This window comes from Pteropus medius, unplaced genomic scaffold (assembly GCF_902729225.1).
Source record: "Pteropus medius unplaced genomic scaffold, Ma_sr-lr_union100, whole genome shotgun sequence".
Classification (NCBI taxonomy): domain Eukaryota; kingdom Metazoa; phylum Chordata; class Mammalia; order Chiroptera; family Pteropodidae; genus Pteropus; species Pteropus medius.
The window spans coordinates 18,669,302-18,692,645 of record NW_024349802.1 but is presented as its reverse complement, the minus strand read 5'-3'; the positions used below and the strand labels follow the sequence as shown (position 1 = coordinate 18,692,645).

The 23,344-nt window shown below is 46.4% G+C and overlaps 1 protein-coding gene across 1 annotated transcript in view; it reads left to right on the top strand.

Annotated features, from left to right (window-relative positions):
* The first annotated feature begins 6,391 nt into the window (after positions 1 to 6,391).
* The window catches only part of CCDC69 (coiled-coil domain containing 69), a 31,721-nt gene continuing 14,768 nt past the window's right edge, over positions 6,392 to 23,344 (top strand). The window contains exons 1-2 of the mRNA XM_039836640.1: positions 6,392 to 6,594; positions 20,896 to 20,965. Coding sequence (XP_039692574.1) covers positions 6,547 to 6,594; positions 20,896 to 20,965 — 118 coding nt within the window. The 5' untranslated portion in view covers positions 6,392 to 6,546. The remainder of the gene's footprint in view (positions 6,595 to 20,895; positions 20,966 to 23,344) is intronic.

Below are 23,344 nucleotides of genomic sequence, written 5' to 3'. Positions count from 1 at the left end.
GGAGAGGAAACTGCTCTCCGCCTACCCGCAGCACCCCACACTCTGCCGGGCAGCACCCGCCGTAGTTACTATATTATACCAGGCTGCAGCCCAGGAAAGGCCGGGCCTGAGCTGGACCTGGGGGCTGCAGTCCTTCTGGACCTGCACCAGTTCCCTCAGGGACCATTCCAGTAGACCTTTGACGGCTCCAGGACGACACTTTCTGTCCACCTTCCGCCTGAGCCCTGGAGTGACCATGTATAACTTCAATCAATTAATGACACTGCCCACAAGATAAAGTAAAAATATCTTGGTCAGGCCTTCAAGGCCTCTCCTAGTCTAGCTGTGTCTCCCTCACTCAACTCATTTGCCCAGCGCTCCAGCCACGCTGAGCCACTGAGCCCCACTGAAAACCCACACAGCACTGGGCTTCAGTGTTCTTCCCTACTTTCTTTTTTAATTTTATACATGTATACGTTGCAAAATGATCATCACAGTCAGGTTTGTTAACACATCCATCACCTCACATAGTTATATACTTCCTCACTTTCTTGATGAAGAGAACCCCTATTTAATCTACATAGCCCAGCTCAAACATCACCTCCTCGTGAAGCCCGCCCTCCCCTTTCATCTCCCAGATAGAATTAGGTGCTCCTTTTGCTTTCATGATGTTTTTCCATACTCCTTGTTGCATTATTTGGATACCTGGACCAGAGGCAATGTAACCTCCAGAAAACATTAAATATTTGGTTTAGCTCTCATCATGGTTCGTGTGTGTGTTCGTGCATAAGAGAGAGAAAAAGAGAGATTTTACATTTACAAAATACCTAAAACAAATATAAAATAATATTGAATGTCAACTCTAATTGAAAAATAAAAATAAAAATAAAAATAAATATGCTTTAAAGCATAAAACTAATGAAGAATAAATAAAGAAAAAAAACCAGATTTCTAGTTTCTCTTGAAAAACTGGAAAGTCGGGCCAGCCAGAGCCTTCATTTCCTTCTAACGTCTGTTCACTGCAGCGTATCCACCTGCGCTCCTTTCGATGGGTACTTGGTTCCCAGTTGGCACCCCACCCCATCTTAGGCTGGCCCTCTACTCATTTATGGACCTACTCAGGTCTGTGGGCATTCAGGTTTTAAGCCTTGGACCTCAATCATAGCTCTTATATGATCTGGGCCACTCCTATTGACAAATATTCTACCTCCTTGTCCCCATAAACTATTTAGATGCCCAGGAATTCTAATATGTTAGCAAAGAGTAAATGAATAAATAAAGCCAAGTCAATAAAAAATATAAGTGTCACAAATTCCTTTGCCAAGTTATGTTTTTCCATTTTTGTCTTGGAAAACACAGCCCCTGTCCTCACCTTCCTCTGACTCTCATTTTAGTTAGTTTCATGTGGGTGAGATGTTCCCATTGGAGTGGAGCAAGGAAGGTGACATCAGGGCTGGGAAACACTGGATTTTCCAGAAGGGAGGGGTTAGGGCGGTATCTAGTAGGAAAGGTTGCTTAAACTGTGATTAAATAGCAGGTGACAGAGGCGGAAAAATATTCATTTTTCAAATCAAAGAATGAGGTGGGCTGCTGGAAACTAGGATTCCCATTGAGAAGGACGTACAGTAAACATGTATGGAGCTGAATGGAGTTGAGAACGCGATGTCAGGTGGGAACATGCAGAAGGTGCAAACACAGCCCTCTGGTAAGCGATATGAGGAGACAGACTATAGGAGGGGACAAGTACGTGCTGACTCAGGTAAAACCAGGCAATGTCCTGAGGGCTCCAGGGAATATCCATCTCTGATCTGAAAAATGGGGCTCACCTGTAGATTTACTAAGCCCTAGACTCCACTCTCATCTCTGTGCCCACTAAAATGGCTGTCAGTCATTAGGAGGACGGAAAGGTCGAAGCAGCTCAAATAGCAGCATACACTGGACTTACCTGGAGAACTTGTAAAACACTAATTCCTGGGCCCCACAGCCAGTGGTTTCTGATGTGTGGGGTGGTGGGGCCCAAGAATTTGTATTGTTAACAACTTCCCAAGAAATGCTGGTGCTGCTGACTCTTGGACCATATTCTGCCTTGGTAGAGGTGACAACCACTACTGTAGAGAAATATCCACCCTTGCTCATTACTGGTAGCCTCAGGACCAGAGCCCTCTTAAAGAGGTGATATGCAGTTTTCCCTAACCAATGACTGTTCACATGGATCACCATTTGCTGGTAAAGAAAGTGGTAACATGAATCTTGTCACCTCTACCAAGGCATACTCAAATTCCAAACCACAGTTCTCCTGGGGAAATAGGCAAGGGATGGCTTCTCACTAACTAGCACTACTCAGACTCATTTCTCCTTTCCAAGGACTTCCCCATTAATTCAGTTCAACACAATTTAATATAATTAATATAACAATTCGATTCCCCGGTGAGATGACCCACCGCAACCTTTGGAGCAATAACATTTGAACTTTAGTGTGAAAATTCATGAGTCATCCTCCAGGACCTGATTCAATGGGTGGGAAAGGAGAGAGAGCTCCAGGGAAACTGCATTTTAACCAATGATGCCCAGACGATTCTGGAGCAAATGAGTCTGCCTATTCCTTGATCTACACTCCAGTAGATGCGTAAGGACTCAATAATTTTAGGTTCCCTCTCATTTCCTTCTCTTATGTATATTCCAAGAGGAAGCTGTCAAAAGCAACATTTCCATCAAGAGTCTGGCAAATCTAAGGTAACTTTCTCAGCAGAGCCTCCTTTCCCACCTCCAGAACTGAAGCTGAGATCTATTCAGTGTCTCTAAGAGTAATTATTCTAATTAATTTAATGTAACAAATCTTAATTAATGACCAGGAATTGTTTAGAAATTGCATTCTGCTGCTGTGACAGAAACTCAATGGCAGTGGATTAAACAAATTTGTTGTTTATTCCACTGTGCGAAAAAGTTAGGAAGCAGTTGATCAAGGCTGGTGCAGAGGCTCCATAAATTTATCAGAGACCAAGGCACCTCCCATCTTTTTGCTCAGGGTAACAAAATGGCTGCTGGAATTCAGCCATCATATCTGTATTCCAGGCAGGAAAAGGGGGTGGCAAGTAAAGGAAGATCCCTGCTACCAGATGAGTCATTTTCCTATTAAAAGTTTTCCTGGAAGCTCCAACCAGTAATTTCCCCTTACATATCACTGGCCACCTCTAGATGCAAAGGAAGCTGGGTAAGTAGCCTGTTAGCCCATCGCATTGCAGTCCCAGAGAATATCAGGATTCTGTAACTAAAGAAGAGGGAAGAATGAAAGTTGAGTAAGGTGGCTGGAAATTTCTGCCATAATCTAATAAGTACAGGGTGGGGTGAGGAGGGAGGAGACAGAGCTGTGTAACCTTTAGTCCCTTAAGGAGGACACACAGGGCACACAAACAAGTGTAACTCAGAAGAAAACTCTCAAATGTGCCAAGAAAACTGTAAAACAGGTGCTGCAAGGCTTTCAGAAGGAGGACATTTGAGCTGCTGTTTGATGTACAGGTAGAATTATAACCCATAGAGATGGATGGTGAAGAAAGTCACTCTGGGCAGACAACACATATTTGGGGAATGACTGGGCTCAATCAGAACAATTTAAACAGAAAAAGCTTTCAAGACTAGAAAGCTGTTTAGCAACCGCTGAGTTGAGAGGTTCTTAACCTGGGATCCACACACAGCCCCATTGCGTGGGCTGCACAGGGCCTTTAAACTACCTGAAATTCTATGTAAAAGTTTTAAGCTATGGGTATATTATACTTTTCTAATGAAAGAGGTTCAGGATAGTGCCTGTATCATTCTTTCTAGTCTTTCTCAAGAGAGCCCACCCCATCCTCAACTTTTACCCCTTTACACAAAACCTAGCCTAGGACTTAGGAGTTTCCTGGGACATAGGATTTTCAGTACTAGAAGTGGGAAAATCCTGAGCAGACCAGGGCGAGTTCATCATCCAACTTGTCTAAGAAATGGGCACATTATAGTACCTGCTTTTGATATCTAACTATCAGCAGACTTTAGTGATGTTCACTAGAATTTCGGCTTCTCCTCTCCTTCTGGACATGCATTGCATTCTTCCCCATCCCCTGGAAGTTGGCCATGACTATGTGACTTGATTTGGCCCACAAAATGTGGCGGACTTAATTGGTGTCACTGCCTAGTGGAAGCGTTTAAGACTCCATGCACCATTCTCTGTATACTCTCTTCTCTTGCCCTGGCAAACCCTGGAGCCACAGTGTTGGGATGGCTGCATCACAGGATGGTGTAGAATGTCTCTGTGAAGCAGAGTCCGCCGCCCCCGCATGCTGGACATGTAGTGTGAGCAAAACCTAGCTTCACTTGAGATTTTTATGTTTTTCATTGCTGCAGCAAAACCTAACCTAACCGAGCAGGTACATTAAAGACTAAAAAATCTCATTAGCAATGTTTTCAAAACAAAAACAAACAAACAAACAAACACCTCTTCAGAGATTTTTTTCTCAGGCAGGAACTTCAAAGCACATAACCAAAAAGCCAAGTTATGTGAAAGTGGGAAATCTGAGCCTGGTCTCCGGTGAGGCTCAAAGGAGCTAGAGGTAGGACCTCTTGAGAACAGAGGCTGCAGGTACATGCCTTTCTAGTCCCACCCACCAGCACAGGTTATTGATTTCCACTATTGACTTTACAAATCAAGATCAATTTTAGAAAGTTAAGCTCTTCAATATTTAGATGGGAAAGTCTCTAAAAGGGGAAACAGTTGGCTCAGGATCACACAGGGCATTACTGGTTATGATCTCCCCACACACATTTTGATCATTTTTGTCCTTTTTGTTGGTTTCCTACTTAGTTAATTCAGAGTCATTATCTATTTCTTTGGGATTTCACATACTTGACTATGACTGGATAGTGAAAAAACTAGTCTTTGTCTCAAATATGAGTTTTAAATTTTTTTTAACTTTTTCTTATTACAATACTAATTTTCTTATTTCATTAGTAATAAGTGCATACTCATTTTTAATGTAAGAAAATAAAGAATGGTTTTAAAAATCCAAAATCTCATCCATCCAGAGGTAATCGCTATTAATATTTTTTTTAAATAAGAATGAATTTATTACATTGTATAACATTTAAAATATTCGTCTTCATTAATATTGTTACTGGTTACATGACATTCTACTTTTACAGATAGATCATAATTTATTTAACCAAACTTCTTTTCTTGGCTATTTAGATTGTTTTGTTTGGTTTGGTTATTTTTGGTTTTGGTTTTGATTAAGTCACAAGCGCTGTTTCAATAAACATTGTTAATTTAAGTAGATACTCTTTTCTCATTACCTGTTTAGCCCATCCTACAGCAGGTGGTTCTCAAACTTTAGCATGGATCGGGATCACCAGGAGGGCTTGTGAAGCTATAGTTCCTGAGCCCCATCCCCAGAGTTTAAGATCTGTAGGTCTGAGAATTTATATCTCTAACAAATTTCTCTGGTATTGCTGATGCTGCTGACTTAGGCCCATACTTTATGAACATCATCTTATATTATTTTTCCTCCACCTGCATCCTTAGTTTCCTGTCTCAGAACTTATTGCACTCTGTGGAGGGGGAAGTTCTTTTGTGGATTCGTATTCTTTCCTCATTCATGACTGTAATTCCCTTTCATCAACACACCTTTCCAAGTGACTCTGGGCTTTGTAAAATTTCCTGATATATACACAGACGTACACGCACACCGATTTTCAAAGTTAGGTGTTTTTCCTGCATTGCCATGTCTAGAAATCTTAGTAACGAAGTGAGGGTATATAAAAGTTCTTTTCCCCAGACATTGACATTTTGTGTTCCTTATTCCCACTGCACCTGCCACACGAGGTTGTCTTGATGGATAACATCTACCCAAGATGGATAGAGTAGGATATCACAGATGCTTGAGAGCTGGAAAGAGCTGTCCACCCAGAAGTGAGGAGGCACTGCAATTAAATTTAGTGTTATGTATTTGTAAGGACGTGGTTTAAAGCTTAGGTTGCGGAGTTAAAATTGTATTCTATCTGGGCTCTGGTATCTACCTACTAGCTATGTGAGCTTAGGCAAATCGCATCTCTGAGCCTCGTTTTCCTCACCTATAGGATGGAAGCAATAACACACCTCTGTTGCAAGGAGATGGCAAGATATAGAAACAACATGTGTAAAGGACCCGGGACAGAAGAAGCCCTCAATAAATGGCAGCTGTTGTGTTTAATAAAAAACTGTTTTAAGTTTTTTCCTGGCCTTTTTTCTACTGGGGGCCCGGAAAAGCATCCGTTGCTCGTAGGGTTGGGGACTAAGGTTCCTAACATTTACAAGATTCTGGTCACCTGCCTGGAGCTGTGGCGCGGCGAGCCCCAGCGGCTTCGCGGAGGCCCTGCTCTTCCGGTATTTACGGCGCGCGGTCGCCGGGCTCTGGCTCAAGTCTGCGCTTTCAGGTTCAGTTTCAGGGTCTCGCCGGCAGCCCTGGCTGACGCGCGCGGAGCGGGCGGCAGGGCCGGGACGGCAAGGTCCTCTGGGGGCCCCGGAGTTAGGAAGCGGCGTCCGGGAGCCCCCGGAGGATAATGGGCTGCGGACACAGCAAGCTTAGCTGCTGCAAACCCCCCAAAAAGGTAAAGGACGCCGGCAGAGAAGTTTGCCTTCCGAGGGGAGGGGAAGTGTGGAACCGCTCCGGCGCAGAGGACGCTCGGTGTCGCGGGCTCCCTCCGGTCGGTCGGGGATGCCAGGCAGAGACCTGCCCGAGGCCCGCACGGAGGGATGTGGGGAGGGCTCGGCCAGGCGGCGCTCTTTCCCCGGCCGCGGGCTGAGCCGCGCGGGGCAGCCCAGTTTACAAACACGGCTCCTGGGCCCGGAAAGGGCAGCTAATTCTGGCTGCCAGAGTGGGGAAATCTCTTCTGCCTGTGGCAGGTGCCTTTTCCCCTCGGTCTGGGGCTGTGTGAGCATGGACAAGTGACTTGACCTCTCTGGCCCTTCGGCTTTCCTACCATACAGAGGCAGATCATCTCTAAGGGGCCGCTACTTGGCGAGTGGTCCACGGATTCACTTCATCCGCATCACGTGGGACCTGTTAGAAATGCAGAATCTCAGGCTCTGCCCCAGACCTGCTAAAACAGAACCTAATATTTGACAAGATAAGTGATTACAATAGCTTTAACGTTTGAGAATCGCTGGTATTAGGGCCTCTTCAGGCCCCAGAGCGGGTGCATGTGGGCTGTTCTTGCGGGGAGCTGGGAGGGGCCAAAGAGGGAAGAGATCTACAGCCTGCTGCCCTTCCCTGCCTTCCTGTCCCTCCCCCAAGGGGCCTCAGAGCTGGGTTAGGGCCCAGGAGACGCTACTCAGATTTCTTGCAGTGGGACCAGCTGCCCCTTGGGGTCTGACAAGCCCAGAAGGTTCAGAGCCTCGAGCCAGAAGGACAATCTCCTGAGCCGCAGAGCAGGAAGTCCTGGCCTCTCCCGCTACTCCTGCCTACCTTCCAGCCAGGTGGGAATAGGTGGCCCCATCAACTTGACGATCAGTTCCCTGGAGACCTTGAGAGGCCCCAAACTGTGAGAATATTTAGTAAATTTTTATTGAACTTGAGTCTCTCTCTGCCCCTGTTTGGCTTGTGCCCAAGCACAAGCCTTTCTGCCTGTTGGGTATTCAGTCCCGTCCCCAACCTAGATGATCTTATTCCCTGCCCTGTGCCTACTCCAGAAAAGGAATTTTGGTCCCAAGTACAATGCCTCCCTTGCTTTCCTTGTTCCTCCTTTATTCCCAGTTCAAAAAAAAAAAAAAAACAAAAAAACTCACCAAGCACTGACCCTGAAATCTTCATATCTTCTCTGGCTCCAAGGAAACTGAGGCTTCTATCAGCAGAAGCAGAGGGCTGGCTGCCAAGGGCGATGGGCAGATAAACCTAAACCTGGCTTGAAACTAACGGAGCTGGTGGACATCAATCCTGAGTTTAGGCCCTGGCTCTCCCACAAACATGCCGTGTGACCCCAAGCAAGCCCTTACCACTCTCTGGGCCTCAGTTTCTCCCTCGACCTGGAGAGGAAGGGGGATGAGTCTAACAACCTGAGAAGTTTGTGTTCTCTGCCTTTCAGTTTACAAAGTGGGCCAACAATGAAGTGGTAGGCCTGACCTTCTGCAGGCTGGAAGAGGAGACCTCTGTGAGCATGGGTTCCCGTGCCTCCTGGCCCTTCTGAGAGCCTTACCAGGCTGCCCTTGTCTGTCTCTGGCACAGCCTGAACTGGGTCCCAGTGCCAAACTGTGAAAGACAAATGAAGTCTGCACAGACTCTCCGAGTGTGCAGGGCCTAGGGTACCACCTCTGATGAAGCACCCAGTGTACAGAATGAGGTTAAGGCCTGGGAGAGGGAAGGGTTTTGACTGATGTCACAGAGCAACTTAGAGCAGAACCCCAGCATCCAGTCCCCCTGGTTCAGTGTTCTTGGTCTCTACTCCTACCCTGTACTTCTGGTGAATTCTTAATGAAATAATTTCAAAGCCCTTTGGCATAAAAGTCTTCACCCTGTTGCCTCAGAGCAGGCTGGCATGTCTTCCCTGCCCCAGCAATGCCAGGGCCCTGTAAGTCAGTTTTGTTTAAAGTTCATGTGTGTTTTACGTTCATGCCCAATGTCTCATCCAGGTGCCAACCCCTGAGCTCCCAAACCCATCCCCAACAGGCGACCAGCCCCCCGAGGGAGGGGACTCTAAGGATGGGATGTACAAAAATAAGCTCAGACTGCAGAGGGCCGGGTCATGACAACAGCGACTCCACCAGAGTGGCAGTTTACAGAGCACTTTCACATTCTGCTGAGCTCACAAAAGCCCTAGAAAGAGGCCGGGCTGCAGCATCTTCCCCACTTTACAGGTGAGGAAACAGATTTAGGGAGTGACATGTCCAAAGTTATAGAGCCAGTTGGTGGCAAAGCAGTGCAGCTGAGGTTGGTTTTCTGCACGTCCAGTGTTCATCGCCTGGTGCAGAGCACAGAGCAGGTGCTATGTAAATATTTGGGTGAGCGAACGAGGACCATATAAGAGTTGGGCTAGGGCCTAGCCACAATGCAGCAGGAGTGGCTCATCCAGCCTTGGGCGATACAGGAAGGCTTTTGGATTGGGGGTGTGAGGGGGATGCCTTGACTGAGTGTTGAAGGTTTAGTAGTAGTTACCCAGTTGAGACAGAGAGAACTTCCTGAAACAGAGGCTGAGCAGGAGAAAGTTCGGTATGGCGGGGAGCGTGGATGTGGCAGGCATCAAGGAATGAAGCCAGAGCTTTCAGTGGGATCTACCCTGGCTAGGGACAAGGGCTTGACCACTAGGGCTTCTCAAAGTCCCTCCAGGTTCAAGGATCTGAAGGTTTGCTGAGTTCTGTGGTCTATAGTGCCTGGTGGCCTTAGCTGACCAGCTGTTCTAGACTCCATTGGGAGGCTAAGTCACTGCCTTATTGAGACAAGTTGAAATCCTGGCAAATGAATGAGTGAGTGGGAATTCCTAGCACAATGGGGGTGGGTACTGAGGAACTATCTGCATTGTGTGGTCCTTCCAAAACCTGTCTTGTCAGTGACCGTGGCTGATATGGCCATGTTTCCCTGGAGGACTTGGGAAATGGCTGGGCAGACAGAATAGGGGGCAAGGAAACAAGCCTTCCATGGACTTTCCTGTGGGAGTGACAGGGGAGTATGTAGGGCCTTTCATCCCCGACAGGTTACCAGCCCCCTCTGGGCAGTGGGGAGGAGCATCTACTGCCTCGTGCTCACCCCGCATACGTGTGCTTTGTGTGATGTCTGAACTGCCCAGGCCCCAGGGCTTTGGCTCTAGCCACAGCTCTGCAGTCCTGAGCAGAGTGTCAGAGAACCTGGCTCAGCACTGGTCCCAAACCTGGGTCTCAGGAAACATGTTCCCCATGGGTCAGTCTTTCAGTAACCCTTCATGATCACTTCTAGGTAGCAGGCCAGGTGAGAGAGAGGGAGAGATGAAGAAGCGAGTGACATGGAAGAGCCTGCATGGGCATCAATAATTCTGAGACACAACCAGAGATACTAACGGCATGAGTTCACGTATCCATTTCTTAACTTGGCACATGAGGCTCTGGGCTAAGTGCCTCTTCGGTCCCGGCTCCATCACAGATCCAGTAAGTGACCATGGAAGGGATGTGGCTTCTTCATGCCTCAGTTCTCTCATTTGTACTATAGGTGTAATAGTAGCTCCTGGGTCATAGTGTTACTTTAAGGATTAGACGAAAGGATGTGTATAATAGAGTCCCTGATACACTGACTGGCAAATGGTACGCTCTTGATTAGAGAGAATGTAGGTAATGTCATAGGGAGACATAGTTATCCTTTAAGGACATCACTGCCTGGATTGTACCTACGGAAAGCAAACAAGGACGTGGGAACCAGAGGGACGTCGACATCCTTGGAAGGCTGTTGGGGTTGGGAGGATGGAGCCTGGAGCCTGGCCACTGCTTTTGAACCTCCGAAGTTTTGTCAAGGGACATGAGCAGCAGCCTAGTTCTCTGTCGTTCCAGAAGGCAGAATTGTGGCCAGTGAGGGGAAGCTGAAGGGAATCAGATTCTCCTTCTCATGAGGAAGAAGGGTAGTGAGTTCCCCATCTCTGGAGGAGTTCAAGTAGAGGTCAGATGACATTTTAGCGAGAATAGAAAAGAGGATGCAAGCCTACAACTAGCAAATATTTAGGACTCCACTTAAGAAATCGAATTATTCTGATTATTATACTATTTGAGTCAAAATCTGGAAAAGTATAAAGCTTGAAAATTGCTTTTAATCCCACCATTAAGAGATAGCCTTTGTTTGCATTTCAATGTCATTCTTTCTACTGCTTTTCCTACTATATAATATACATTTTTATAAAATTGAGAATATATTTTAAATGGTTATATTCTAGTCACCTGCTATTTTGCTGGGGGCATTCTCCCATGTTAAATAATCCATGGAAACATGATTTTGAATGGCCAGCTAATGTTCTGTCGCCATCCCGTGGCTTATTTAGCCAGTTGGGACCCTTGAGTGTTTATACTTCTCAGTGTCCTCTACCCTCAGAGCACAATGAGCCTTCCCAGATAACCTACGGGGAGAGGCCAGCCCGGGAGCACGAGTGGGGGTGAGGAGACGGGGAGCACCTATGACCCCACTCTGGGCACAGGGAAGAGAAGGAGCGAGATTATCCATCCATCTTTAGCATAAATGGATCTAAATCTGTCCATTACCTGAAGACAAGTCATTCGACTTCTCTTGCCAGGTGACTTTTAATCCCTAAAAAATCATTTATCTTGTGTCACTTTATTGTCAAACTTGAATCTTCTAGAACATCTAGGCCAAACACCTTGCAATACGTAAAACACCAATCCTTGTCCATGCTTCTCTCCACTCCCCAGACTGACAAACTGACCTACTTCCATATTCCTTCTGCCCAGCGGTGGACTACTTTTTCACTGAGTGTGTCTGAACCTTGTAGACTTCCCCATCATTTCTCCATGCCTATGCAACCCATCGCCTGTTTCTTCCTTAAGGAAGCAGCCCTGACATCAGAAAAGTTACCCAAATAGCATCCCTCCAAAACTCATGTACAGCCAGAACCTATAAATATGATCTTATTTGAAATAAGGTTTTCGCAGATATAATCCAGTTAAGATGAGGTCATAATGGATTATGATGGGCCCTAATCCAATGACTGGTGTCCTTATAAGAAGAGAGAAATTTGGACACAGATGCACAGGCAGAAGGCCGTGTGATGACAGAAGCGGAGATTGGAGTGATGCATCTGTAAGCCAAGGAACATCAAAAAAGGCTGGCAACTGCCAGAAGCTAGGAGAGAGGCAATCAACGAATCCCTCCACAGAACCTCCAGAAGCAACCACCAGTGAGCGAACACCTTGATTTTGGACTCGTAGCCTCCAGAACTGTGAGAGAATACATTTGTCATTTTAAGTCACCAACTTTCTGCTAATTTGTTACCGCTGCCCTAGGACCTTTATATATCCCACAGTTAATAACTTTCCACTGTCTCATACTCCACGCCTGCCTTGCCACCAGTCAAAATGGGGACAAGAACCCAATACCTCCCTTTGGAACCCTGGTTTGGCAGAAAAGTAGGGAGTATAGCAAGCACGGAGGTGTTTGGACAAGGCTCAAATACTTTTGGACACCAGCTGCAACATCTGCAGAGGAAAGAGCACTGGACTGGGAGTCAAGAGTGGGTCCTAATTCTGCCTCTTTCACTCGCTTGCTGTGTGATCTCAAATAGGTGTGCTCTCCCTAAGCCTCAGTTCCTCATCTGTCAGATGACTGCCTCAGCTGCTTTGTGGTTCCAAGAGAGGTATTTTTTTCTTCTTGTTGTTAATTACTTTGTGCACAAGTAAAACTTGGATACACTATATTGTTTTAAAATTTTTAAGAATTTGGGTAAAATTAAGCTCCCCTTCCTTGACCACAACAATTTTAGTCTTTTCTCTAGAGATGACGACTGACATTTCTTTGTGCTTTTCAAGGTATGTTTTCTGTGCATTTATGTAGCAATAGAAATAGTTTATTTTGCATATTGATATTCTACCAAATGCCTTTCCATCTTTATAAGTAAAGATCTACTTCACGTTTTTTTAAACGTGTGAGTGACATTGCATAGTATTATGCACCTCGACGTATTGAGCCTTTGCACTGTTATGGACATGAGGCAAGTTTCTAGGGTTTGCCTATTACAAATGACTCTGCCCCGAGCATCTTCTAGGTGCCATTGTCCTCTCTAATGAGGGCCTCTTTCTGCTGGCAATGCAATCGCAGAGTGGTGAGCACGCAGCATGTAACCTAGGAGGTGGCCACTGAGCTCTCTGTCATCCTCTGCTCCAGGCCCTCCCTTTTACTGCCTCCCCACAGGGCTGCTCCAGGACAGAGGGTGGTGGGAAAGGCTCAGGACCCCCACCCAAGCCCTCCTGAGCAAGGGCCCTTCTATTCTGTCCCCCGGAGAAGCCCTCTTCTTGCAGGCACTGACAGCTGAGTGCGTCAACCCACCGGCACTGCCCAGAGCAAATGAGCATGACAGGATTGATAGAAGTTGAGGTGTCAGGATGACCTCACTCTGCCTTCTCTATTTCCACGGCAGAAAGGCCTTTCCCATAGCCCAACTCGATGCCACAGAAAGGAGGAAAGAGAAGCCCAGAGAGGGGAGGGCGTACCCCAAAGTCACACAGCAAGTAAATGGCAGGCCAGGGTCCTCAACACTGGACTCGCACTGGGGAGTTTGCCAATGGGTTGGGAAGACAGGTGTATCAGCAGTGTATCTGTGCCTTCAGCCTGTCTCTTCCCCGACCCTGGCCACTGACACCATTTTCTGTCCTGCTCCTTCAGAATCCTGCCTGCCAGGCTGACCCAAATGTCAGAAGTAGTGCTGGGTGCTTTTGCCAGCTCCAGGCCTCTAAGGCGATTGGAATTGGCAGACACCCTGGGAAGCCGATAGGGGACAGGAAGAGGTGGGCTCCAGGGAGGAAGAAAAGGTCTGTGGTCTATTAGAAAGCCTTTCTCTAGGCCTTAGCCCCTCCGTCTGTGAATGAGGGCTGGGCCCTGCACGCGAGGCCTGCTCAACTGTCTGGTGTGGTCTGGCTTAGCAGGTGCTTACGAGGGAAGTGGCTCCATCCTCCCCTGAGATCTCTTTCATCAGTAAGTGAAACAGGAGCAATGGAGACCACATCGGCCCCTGCTTTGGGGTGCTCTGGAGGCACTACAGGTGTTCAGACAATAGGCAGTGCCCCCAGCGCAGCTCCTTCCTTTAAGTTGGTTGTATAGTCACATCGGCCCATCGCCCAAGCAGGCAGTGGGTGGTGCTGATGCCACGCTGTGTAATATAATGAGTTGAACTAAATCTTAAGTGTCCCTGGCAATGTAAAAATGAAATCAAATCCAGGCATTACTTTGGCAAAATACTTCTGCCTATCTTAGAGTTCGGAAAGCTGAGGCCGGTGTTTATGGTGTTCTTCCAACTGAGCCTCTGTAATTTGGGTGTGCATGCTAACCTTTCTCAACAGCCTGAACTTTAGGGCCCTGCCTTTCCTCCTTCCACCCAAGGCCCTGGAGGGGGCCCCTGGGGCCTCCACCCCCACCTCTTTCCTGCCTCCACCCTCAGCCAATGGGCTCTGACTATGGTTGTTCAGATCAGAAACTAATGGGGCGGGGCCCCACCCTCTCAGAGTCCAGACACCGGAAAGGCAGCTCTGATACTGCAGAGGGGTGTGACCTGAGTCCCTTGAGGCTCAGAATCACTGTCCCCTGTCCCCTAAACATTCAGCTATTTGGATTGGTCTGGTATATGCATACACTGAAGGGACTCCAGGCTCCGCCTTGAATCTGAATTCTCATTATGATTCTGTTCCCCTGCTTTGTGGCCTCTGACAAGTTACTGCCCATCCCACCTCTGGGCTACAGTTTTCCATCTGGAAATAGGAAGTGGGGATTGGAATAAACTGTCTCCAGGGGCCCTTCCAACCTGTCTTCTGGGTCCCAGTAAGCCTTCCTTGGCCAAGGTGGTATGACAGAACTATGTGGCCAAGGGAAGCCAGGGCTGTGGTTTACGGGGACAGGGAAGGAGCTCAGTTCACTCTTAAGGGGCCTTTGATTACTAAATTCTCCAAGCTCAGTGGGAATACTGAAGATAAAAACTAAAGCACTTCATCAGAAATATGCAGCGCCTTGAAGGCCCATGAAAAGGATGGAATGATGATCCCTGAAGCGAGATTAGACCAAGTGTCTTCAGGAGAGGCCCAGCCATCCTCAGGGCTACTCTGGGCTTCCATCCTGGTGGGCTTCCCAAGGTCAGGAAGAGCTGGGCAGTTTCCATCTGAGTGGCTTCTTCACTGTTCCCTGGCGAGCCTCAGAATCTGGAGGAAGTTGAGGAGTCTACCACAGAGGCTTTAGTATGGAACTATGGAAATTCACCCAAAGTACTACAGTCTGTAGAATATTCAGTAGAGCCCTCTGAGGCTTGGTTAACGTGGGTGGTTTTTATGTACCCCCTGCACTAGCTAAACGCTTCATGCTTACTAGAGGTCTCTCCTTGTTGAACATCAGGGATAACTTACAGAATTTTAGCCCATTAGAATTGAGTGTTCTTGGAGCTCACTCGGTTCAACCTACAAAATGAAGTTCGCCTCTTTTTGCATGCTCCCAATGATGAAGAGCTCACTGCCACCTCCACACCCCACCCTCCAATAAGGCGGCCTGCCTCTGCTTGGGTAGTTCTGAAATTCTTCATGTTGCATCGAAACTTTCCCTTGAAACTTCTAGTCTTTGGCCACAATCTGCCCTCCAAAGCTATGGAGGACACACTAGCAGCTTCTGCAGTTCTGCAGAGATTCGAAGACAGTGGCCAGGTTGTCCTAAGAGCCTGTCCCTCAGGCTGACCAACTGTCGTTCTGTTAACAGTCCCTCCTGTAAGTTGGTTTTAAGTCTCCTTCTACGTTCCGTCGATTCCTTTCGGACACATTTCAGTTTGTCAACTTACCCTCCAAAATGCGAGCATGGGGTCTCACCAGGCCCAGCCTGGCTTCTCCTTGGCTCTGGACACTGTACCCTGTACTCTACTCTACCCTAACTCTCTGTCTGCTTTTGGCAGCCACGTTTGCATAAGGCTGAACTCAGAGCAGCACACTGGTCTGCTTGACAGCAAGGAGCTGGGCCCCAGAACTGTGCGTGTCACCAAGACATAGGGGTCCTGCTTCTAGCCTTCTTTGTTGAAGGGCTGCCCTGGAGTTCAGAAGGACTGAGGAAGACATCTGTTCCATCCCTGACCCATCACAAATAGGGAAACTGAGATCCAGAGAGGGGACGGGACCTCTGTAAAGTCCCACAGTAAAGATGGAACCTGGGTCCCCTGGCCTCTCCCCCAGTCCTGGGCTCTCCCTACCTCCTGTGCTGCTAGCCGCCACCTCTGTAGCTCTGTTCTCCCAAGTTTCCATTGTCTCAGGAAGCTGCCATTCCTCTGCCAGCGCTCAGTCTGGATGTCCCGCCCCAGTCCTAGGCCTCCCCAGGCTCTACTTTTGGAAGAGAAATTCCTGTGTCACCCTCTTGCTCCTGTCCTCTCCCTCCGCAGGGTGAACTCTGCTCCATGACCTCTGAGGAGGGAGCAGCCAGCGCCCAACCTGGGGATTTTCCACGTAGAAGCTGCTCATCAATTCCTACTCAGTTCTGGGCAGTGTGTCCTCAGGCTTTTGCGAGCTTCAGAGTCAACTAGAGGTTGCAAATTGGAGCTGCTCAACACACACACTAGCCTCGAGTTCTGTAGGTCTAGAACTGGGTCTGGGGAGTTGTGTTAAGCAAGCACTCCGTGTGTTCTAATTCAGCAGGCCCGTAGGCCGTGTTCCTACAATTACTGCTCTGGGCATCACAGCAGATACTGGGGCAAATCCACAGCGGATTTCACAAACAGCCCCTGTCCTCAAGGAGCCCCTTAGACTAGAAACACGTAACCAGGTAGGTCCTCACATGCATGTCTGAATAGGAGATTAGCGTGAACAAGAACCAACTCGGCCCTGGGGAGAGACTGAGGAGAAATAGTATTTGAGCTGGGCCTGGAGGCCGTAGGAATTGTTGACTGTCCAGGTATACCTCATTTTATTGTACTGCGCTATATTACGTTTCACAGATGTTGCATGTTTTACAAGTTGAAGGCAAGACCCTCCACCAAGACTCACTTTATTGTGGTAGTTTGAAACTGAACCCATGATATCTCTGAGGTTTACCCACATGTCATGCTGGGGTGGTCTTGGACACATGGATGTGTGTGCCTGTGCCGGGAGTACAATGGGTTGTTTTGGTTTGTTTTTGACCTAGCAAATATGCCCACATTTTTAAAAAAGTGATACTATTCCATGTTGGCAAAGTTGCCGTGAATCTGGCCTTCTTGTGTGCTGTTGGTGGAGGAGTTCATTGGTAGAATCTTTTTGGAGGGTAGAACCAGTAATTTTAGATGTGTTAAAAAAAATCTTATAAGTCAATATGTTAACTAAACCATAATTTGGAAATTAAAAAGTAGAAATAATCTAAATACTCAATAGTAGATTATTGATTAAATGATGAAATTCATCCATAAGGATATTATAATACTTGAGTCATTAACATTAATATTTTTACAGAATATTTAATACCATGTGGTAAATGCTCATAATATATTTGTACAAGTAAGATATAAGAAAGTATACATAATATTCTGATAAATATATATTATTTACTACTACTATAATAGGAAAAAGGTGTTTATGAATATTTAAATGTTAAGAAAATATGGTCCATAATATATAAAGAATTCATACAACTCAACAATAACAATACAAATATCCCAATTAAAAAACGAGCAGAGGATCTGAATAGACATTTTTCCAAAGAAGACATACAGATGGCCAACAAGATTTTCAGCATCGCTGATTATTAGGGAAATGCAAATCAAAACCACAATGAGATGTCACTTCATACCTGTTAGAATTGCTGTTATCAAAAAGAAAATAGAGCCCTCACACACTGTTCATGGTGGGATCATAAATTGGTACAGCCACTTTGGAGAACAGTATGGAGATTCCTCAAAAAATTAAGAATAGAACTACCAAATGATCTAGCTATTCCACTTATGGGTATTTATCCAAAGAATACAAAAACATGAATTTGAAAAGATATCCATACCCTAGGTTTATTGCAGCACTATCTACAATAGCTAAGATATTTACAATAGCTAAGATATTCAATGGATGAATGGATAAAGAAAATGTGGTGTATATATAATAGAATACTACCTGGCCATTAAAAAAGAAAGAAAGAAATCTTGCTATTTGCAACAACATGGATGGACCTTGAAGGTATTATGTTAAGTAAAATAAGTCATACAGAGAAAGACAAATACCGAATAATTTCATCGATATGTGGAATCTAAAAACAAAACAAACAAAAAATAAAGCAAAAACAAACTCATAGGTAAAGAGGACAGACTGATGGTTAGTAGAGGAGAAGGGGGCTGGAGGGAGGGCAAAACGGGTGAAGGGAATCAATTGTATGGTAAGGGATGAAAACTAGACTTATGGGGGTGATCACTGTGTGATGTACACAAATATCAAATTTTAATGTTGTATACCTGAAACCTATATAATGTTATATGCCAATTTTACCTCAATTTAAAAAATGAGGAAGAAGATGATAGACTGAGGACAAACTGTGATGAACCTAGAATGTCATTCCAAAGGAGTGATACTGGAGGTGGTTTTGTCAGGATCTGGGGGCTCACGCGCAGGCCACATCCTGCGCATGGTCTGAAAGCTGTTGGTGGAGGAGAGGTTTTCAGCTTTCTGTGGTTGGTCTTTGGGAGAAGAGAATTTTTCATGAGCTTTATGATCTTATTTCAGACAACCCAAGGCCAAGGGCAGCCTAAGAGATCTACCAAGGCACAGTGGAGTCTTTGTTCTTGCCATGCTTCTCAAACATAAAGTAATAAGCTTACACAATGTTTAAGCTTTTAGAATATGCCAGGCATTATAAGTGTGTTATCTTATTAAAACCTTAAAAAAACCTCGGGAGGAAACCAAGGCTCGGAGAGGTCACAGAGTCATACAGTGTTGGAGTTAGAATCTGAATCCAGGTGTGGGTGACCCAGAGTTCTTGATCACACTGCTCCAGTCTGTAAAGTGATCACTCCCTGTAAGTCTAGTTTCTGGATGCCATGGATTAAATGAGACCTCCTTGCCTCCACTTCACAAAGGAGGAAGCAGGAACTCAGAGGAGGGAAGAGATTTGTCCAAATTCATGGAAGAGCAGTGGCTGGAATTTAGTTCTCACTCCCATAAAAACACTGCCCAGATTGGTGTAACCAATGGTAACAGGGATCAAAGACCGTTTGTGTTTATCTTCCTCCTCCCTCCAGCCCAGGGGGGAGAGGCTGGCTCCTGTCACTTCCCCAGATTCCCGTGTTGACAGCTTCCCTGGCTTGTGCCTGGGCCGAGCACCTCCCTCTCCCCTGGGAAGGGAAGCCCGAGTCTTAACAGGGTGGATGGATGGAAGTACTCAGATGTCAGGCCACTGAGCAGATTTAGAGCACCTGGGCCTGGGGGAGGCACCGTGCCTCACTCAGTTTACCAGGGGTTCACACTGTGCCAGGTTCTGTGCTGGGGCAGGAGCAGAATGTTCTAGAAGACTTCCCTTGACTTATCTTCCCTTCCCAACCAGAAGTATGCTTTTTAGCAGTATTTCAGTGATTCTTGAATTCATGAAATTGTTAATAATTTCATGTTTATTCTAATAATCACTTTAAAAATCTGTTCAAGTTTTTATTTTACAGGAATAATTCACAATTGAACTGAACATTTCATAGCCTTTTCATGGGCTGACTTAGTTTTTAAAGTGCTTTTTTCCCATTTTTTCTTTTTTATTTATTATTTTATATTAGTTTCAGGTGTACAGCACAGTGGTTACACATTTATATAATTTATGAAGTCATCCCCCCAATATTCTAGCACCCACCTGGCACTATACATAGCTATTATAATATTATTGACTATATTCCCTATGCTGTACTCCCCATTCCCATGACTATTTGTAACTACCAATTTGTACTTCTTAACCTTTCACCTTTTTCACCCAGCCCCTGAACCCCCTCCCATCTAGCAATGCGTTTCTTAAAATAGGGTCTAGAATACCTTTTCTCTCTCTCTTTTTTAAAAGAACATCTTGAAAAGTATACCAAAGGGCTTACATTTTTTCCACCCCAAGTTCTGGTCCAGTGGTCAGTGCCAGATCTTAACCAAATTTTCACCTACCTGGGGTAAAATGAGAAAATTAAAGATACGAGTGTGTGTAACATTGAGTAAAAATTTCACTCTCTTTTTCCCAGAAGAACTGGTCTTGTGCTTTCCTTACCATATTTCGGAAGGTTAAAATGTCCTATATTTTACGAAACGAGAGTGATCGTTTGCAAATAATTTTTTCAGCATCCTTGCTTGTCAACCCATATCAACTCCCTTACTAAAAAAATGCTAATTATTTATGAAAACTGAAAATCTGCCAGCCACTGACACCGCTTTGTGATGTAGAAAGCCCTTGCACCTCAGTTCTCTCCTTTGATCAGATTCAACCAGCACGGGCCAAGGTTGGTTAAACTGCCCACTAGGTATGGCTCAAATACTGGACTCTGGCAATTATCCCCTAATCTACCTTGACTGAGTCCTAATCTGCCTCAGTCTTCTCATCTTTCAGTATGGGACATTCCTGCTTCCCAGGGCTGTTCCGAAGATTAGCTGAGATAGAGTAGATAAGATAGCATAGTACCCGATCCATCCGGATTCCGTGTCTCACCCCATCTGGCAAGGTAAGTATTTCCGCTGCCTTACAGTTGAGAGAACAGCCCCTTCTAACAGAGAATAACATGGCAAAACCATGGCTGAGACTTCTGATGCTCTGCCCCCAACCCCACAGAACTTTAAGGGGAACTTGGCTGGAAGTTGTGGTAACCACAGACTCTGAGAAGGAAGGGGAATTGTCTCTGAACTGGGAGTTGGGAAGTTCTAAGGCATCTCAAGGTCATAACCTCGATGGGTGAGGGTAAAAGCAGATGGTCTGTCCAAGTCCTGGGAAAAGGAAGAAGTAGGCAGGGAGAGCCCCACGGCTGGTGGCAGGAGCCAAACCACAAGAATCTAAGCAGCGGTCAATGAGCACCAGCCTCTTCGCCAAGGGTTTCCCCGGCCATGATGAGAAATCCGCTCTGAGAACCCCTTGCCCCCAGAGGGGGTGCTGCCTTGGGAAGGGAGGGAGGCAGCCTCAGTGGACTGGGCACCGGGAAGGACCTGGCATAGCTGAAGGTCCTGTCCTGCCTCTGGAAGAGTCCTCAGGCCTCCATCCTCACACTGACCTCCCACCCTCTACCTCCCCCTCATTGTCATGTCATTTCTTCCAGAGATGCCAAGAACCAGATCAGCCACCCAGACCAGAGCCCCAGGAACTAGGTCCCCTCAATGGAGACACAGGTGAGTAGCCTGCCCCATAAATGCCTTCCTTGACATCTGTGAGGTTTCCTATTTTATAATCAACAAAAGGGATGTAGCTACTTAATTATCTCGTGAGATCTTAGATAGGTTATAAGGAGTATTGTGTCTAAAATCAGAGAGGTGATAGTCCTGACCTGCGCTTTCCTGTTTGGGGCTGTTCATACCATACCTGGAGTGCTGAGTTTATTTCTGGAAAGTACATTTTCAGAGGAGTCCAGAAAAGTTGGAAGGAGCACAGTGAAGGAAGATGAGGCTCATGAGGCATCTGAAAACCAGGTCCTAAAAGGAGCAGTTAAAGGAACAGAGGATATTTTACTTGGAAAGATGTTGCAATAAAACAACAGTTCTGTCCCCGTGTCTTAAGTGCCCTCATGGAGAAGTAAGATAAGCCTTGTACAATGTGACCCAGAGGTCAGAGCTAGGGCCTCCAGGTAGCAGGCAGGCAGAATTCAGTTCAGTCTCGAAGGATTTTTTTTATGTGGTAGTTGACTTAAAACTACCAGAGCTGGCTAGTAATAGAATGAACTCTCCATCTCTGAAAGTATTTAATTCTAGCCTAGAGTCTGTCAGGGATACTATAGATGAAGTTCAAGTACTAGATAAGAAGTTGGACCAGAATTCAGAGGCTCTCCAGTCTAACCTCAAAGATACAGATCCTGGGCTTTTCCTGTGGGAGCCACCGGCCTGAGAAGCATGGCCATCTCCTCTCCCCGCCGTGGCCTGTGCTTGTCCACTGATATCGGCATACTCTGAAAAGGGGGATCATCTGGCAAAAGTATCACTTTGCCTGCTGTGTTCAAGGCTCCCATTCAACCAGATATTGTGAACTTGTTCATACCAACCTGTGCAAAAAAAAAAAACAGACGGCCCTGTGCTGTCAGTGAATTAGCAGGTCATCAAACCAGTGCTGAGTCGTGGGGTTCTGGCCAAGCTGTGGCTCGAACTCCCCGAGTTCCAGGTGGTGGGACTTATCTTTCTGGCCAGGGTGGATTTGGCAGTGTGTCATGGGGCCGCATGTTTGCACCAGCCCAGACCTGGCACTGTTGGCAATGAAGAGTGAACATAACACAGAAGAAAAAAAGTCTGCGGCATAGACTGAAATTGGTTTATTTCATAAAGGTCAAATCACTTCGGACAGCTTAAGCTGAATAAAAACCTGATCAAAGAGGAAAAAAGAAAAAAAAGATACAGATTCTGGGCCCCACTACAGACTAGTGAAATAAGAATCTCTGGGAATGGGACTGAAGAATCTGCATTGTTAGTGATGCTATATCTTTCAAATAAGCTTCTCCCAGCTGGGCCCGGTCTGGTACTGGTCTTATGGAGCGACATTTGAGACCCTGAGCCAAATGATCTGTGAGAGTAGGGGTTCTCTGATCCTGACCACTGCCATTCACCTTGACCCAGGGTGCTGACTGTTCCTCCTCTATCTAGATGGCCTGACCACAGTGTTGACTTCTTGCTTAGCAGCCCTCGTCCCCACATTCCTCACCATACTCACTGCCAGACCCTGCCTGTGGAGGTCTGTAATCCTAACATGAATAGCAATGCTAACGACACTAGTATTTGCCTCTAATGCTTTTCATGAGCCCTGATGAACATTTAGAGAACATTTAGTGAACAACAGAGAATACTTATTGAGCACCTCCGAATGCCTGGTGCGACACTTAACTCTCTGTGCATAAACAGGCAGAATAAGGCGGCAGGCAGGAGAGTTTGCCATGGAATCAGATCGCGTAGGTTCACAGCCCTTCTTCCCCGCTGGTGAACTGGGAGATCCTGCGTAAACTGTGTAACTTCTCTGGTCCTCAGTTTCCTCATCTGTGAAATGGGAATATCATGGTATCATGGTATCCACCCACCTGGGTGTTTGTGAGAATGAACTGAGTAATAATACCTGTGAGACACTTGATCCTGGGCATGCTAAGCGCTCAGTATTCCTTCTCTGCTGTTATGTCTGTTGGCATTGTTTTCTGATTTAATCATCTCAATAGCCCCATGAGGAAGGTATCATTATTGTCCTGATTTCACATATTGGGTAACTGAGGCACAGAGGGGATGGGTCACTGCCTTAGGTCAGAACCGGAGTCTAAGCATGGACGGGGCCTGTTCTGAAGTTTCCCCAAGCAAGAGCTAGACTTCCTGTTTGTCTCTTCTTCCTGCTCATGGCAGCTCCTCTGCCTCCAGCTGGGGAGAGGCTAAAGGTGAGGGTTCGCACGCGCAGACAATGACAGGCCCCAGCAGATAAAGCACACGATGAAGTGGCCCCTTATACACACCTCACAGGGAGAAGCGAGGACTGTGGTGAATGGCAGAGCTGCATCCTGGACAGGTTGGGAGGCAGCTGCTCCCCAGCCC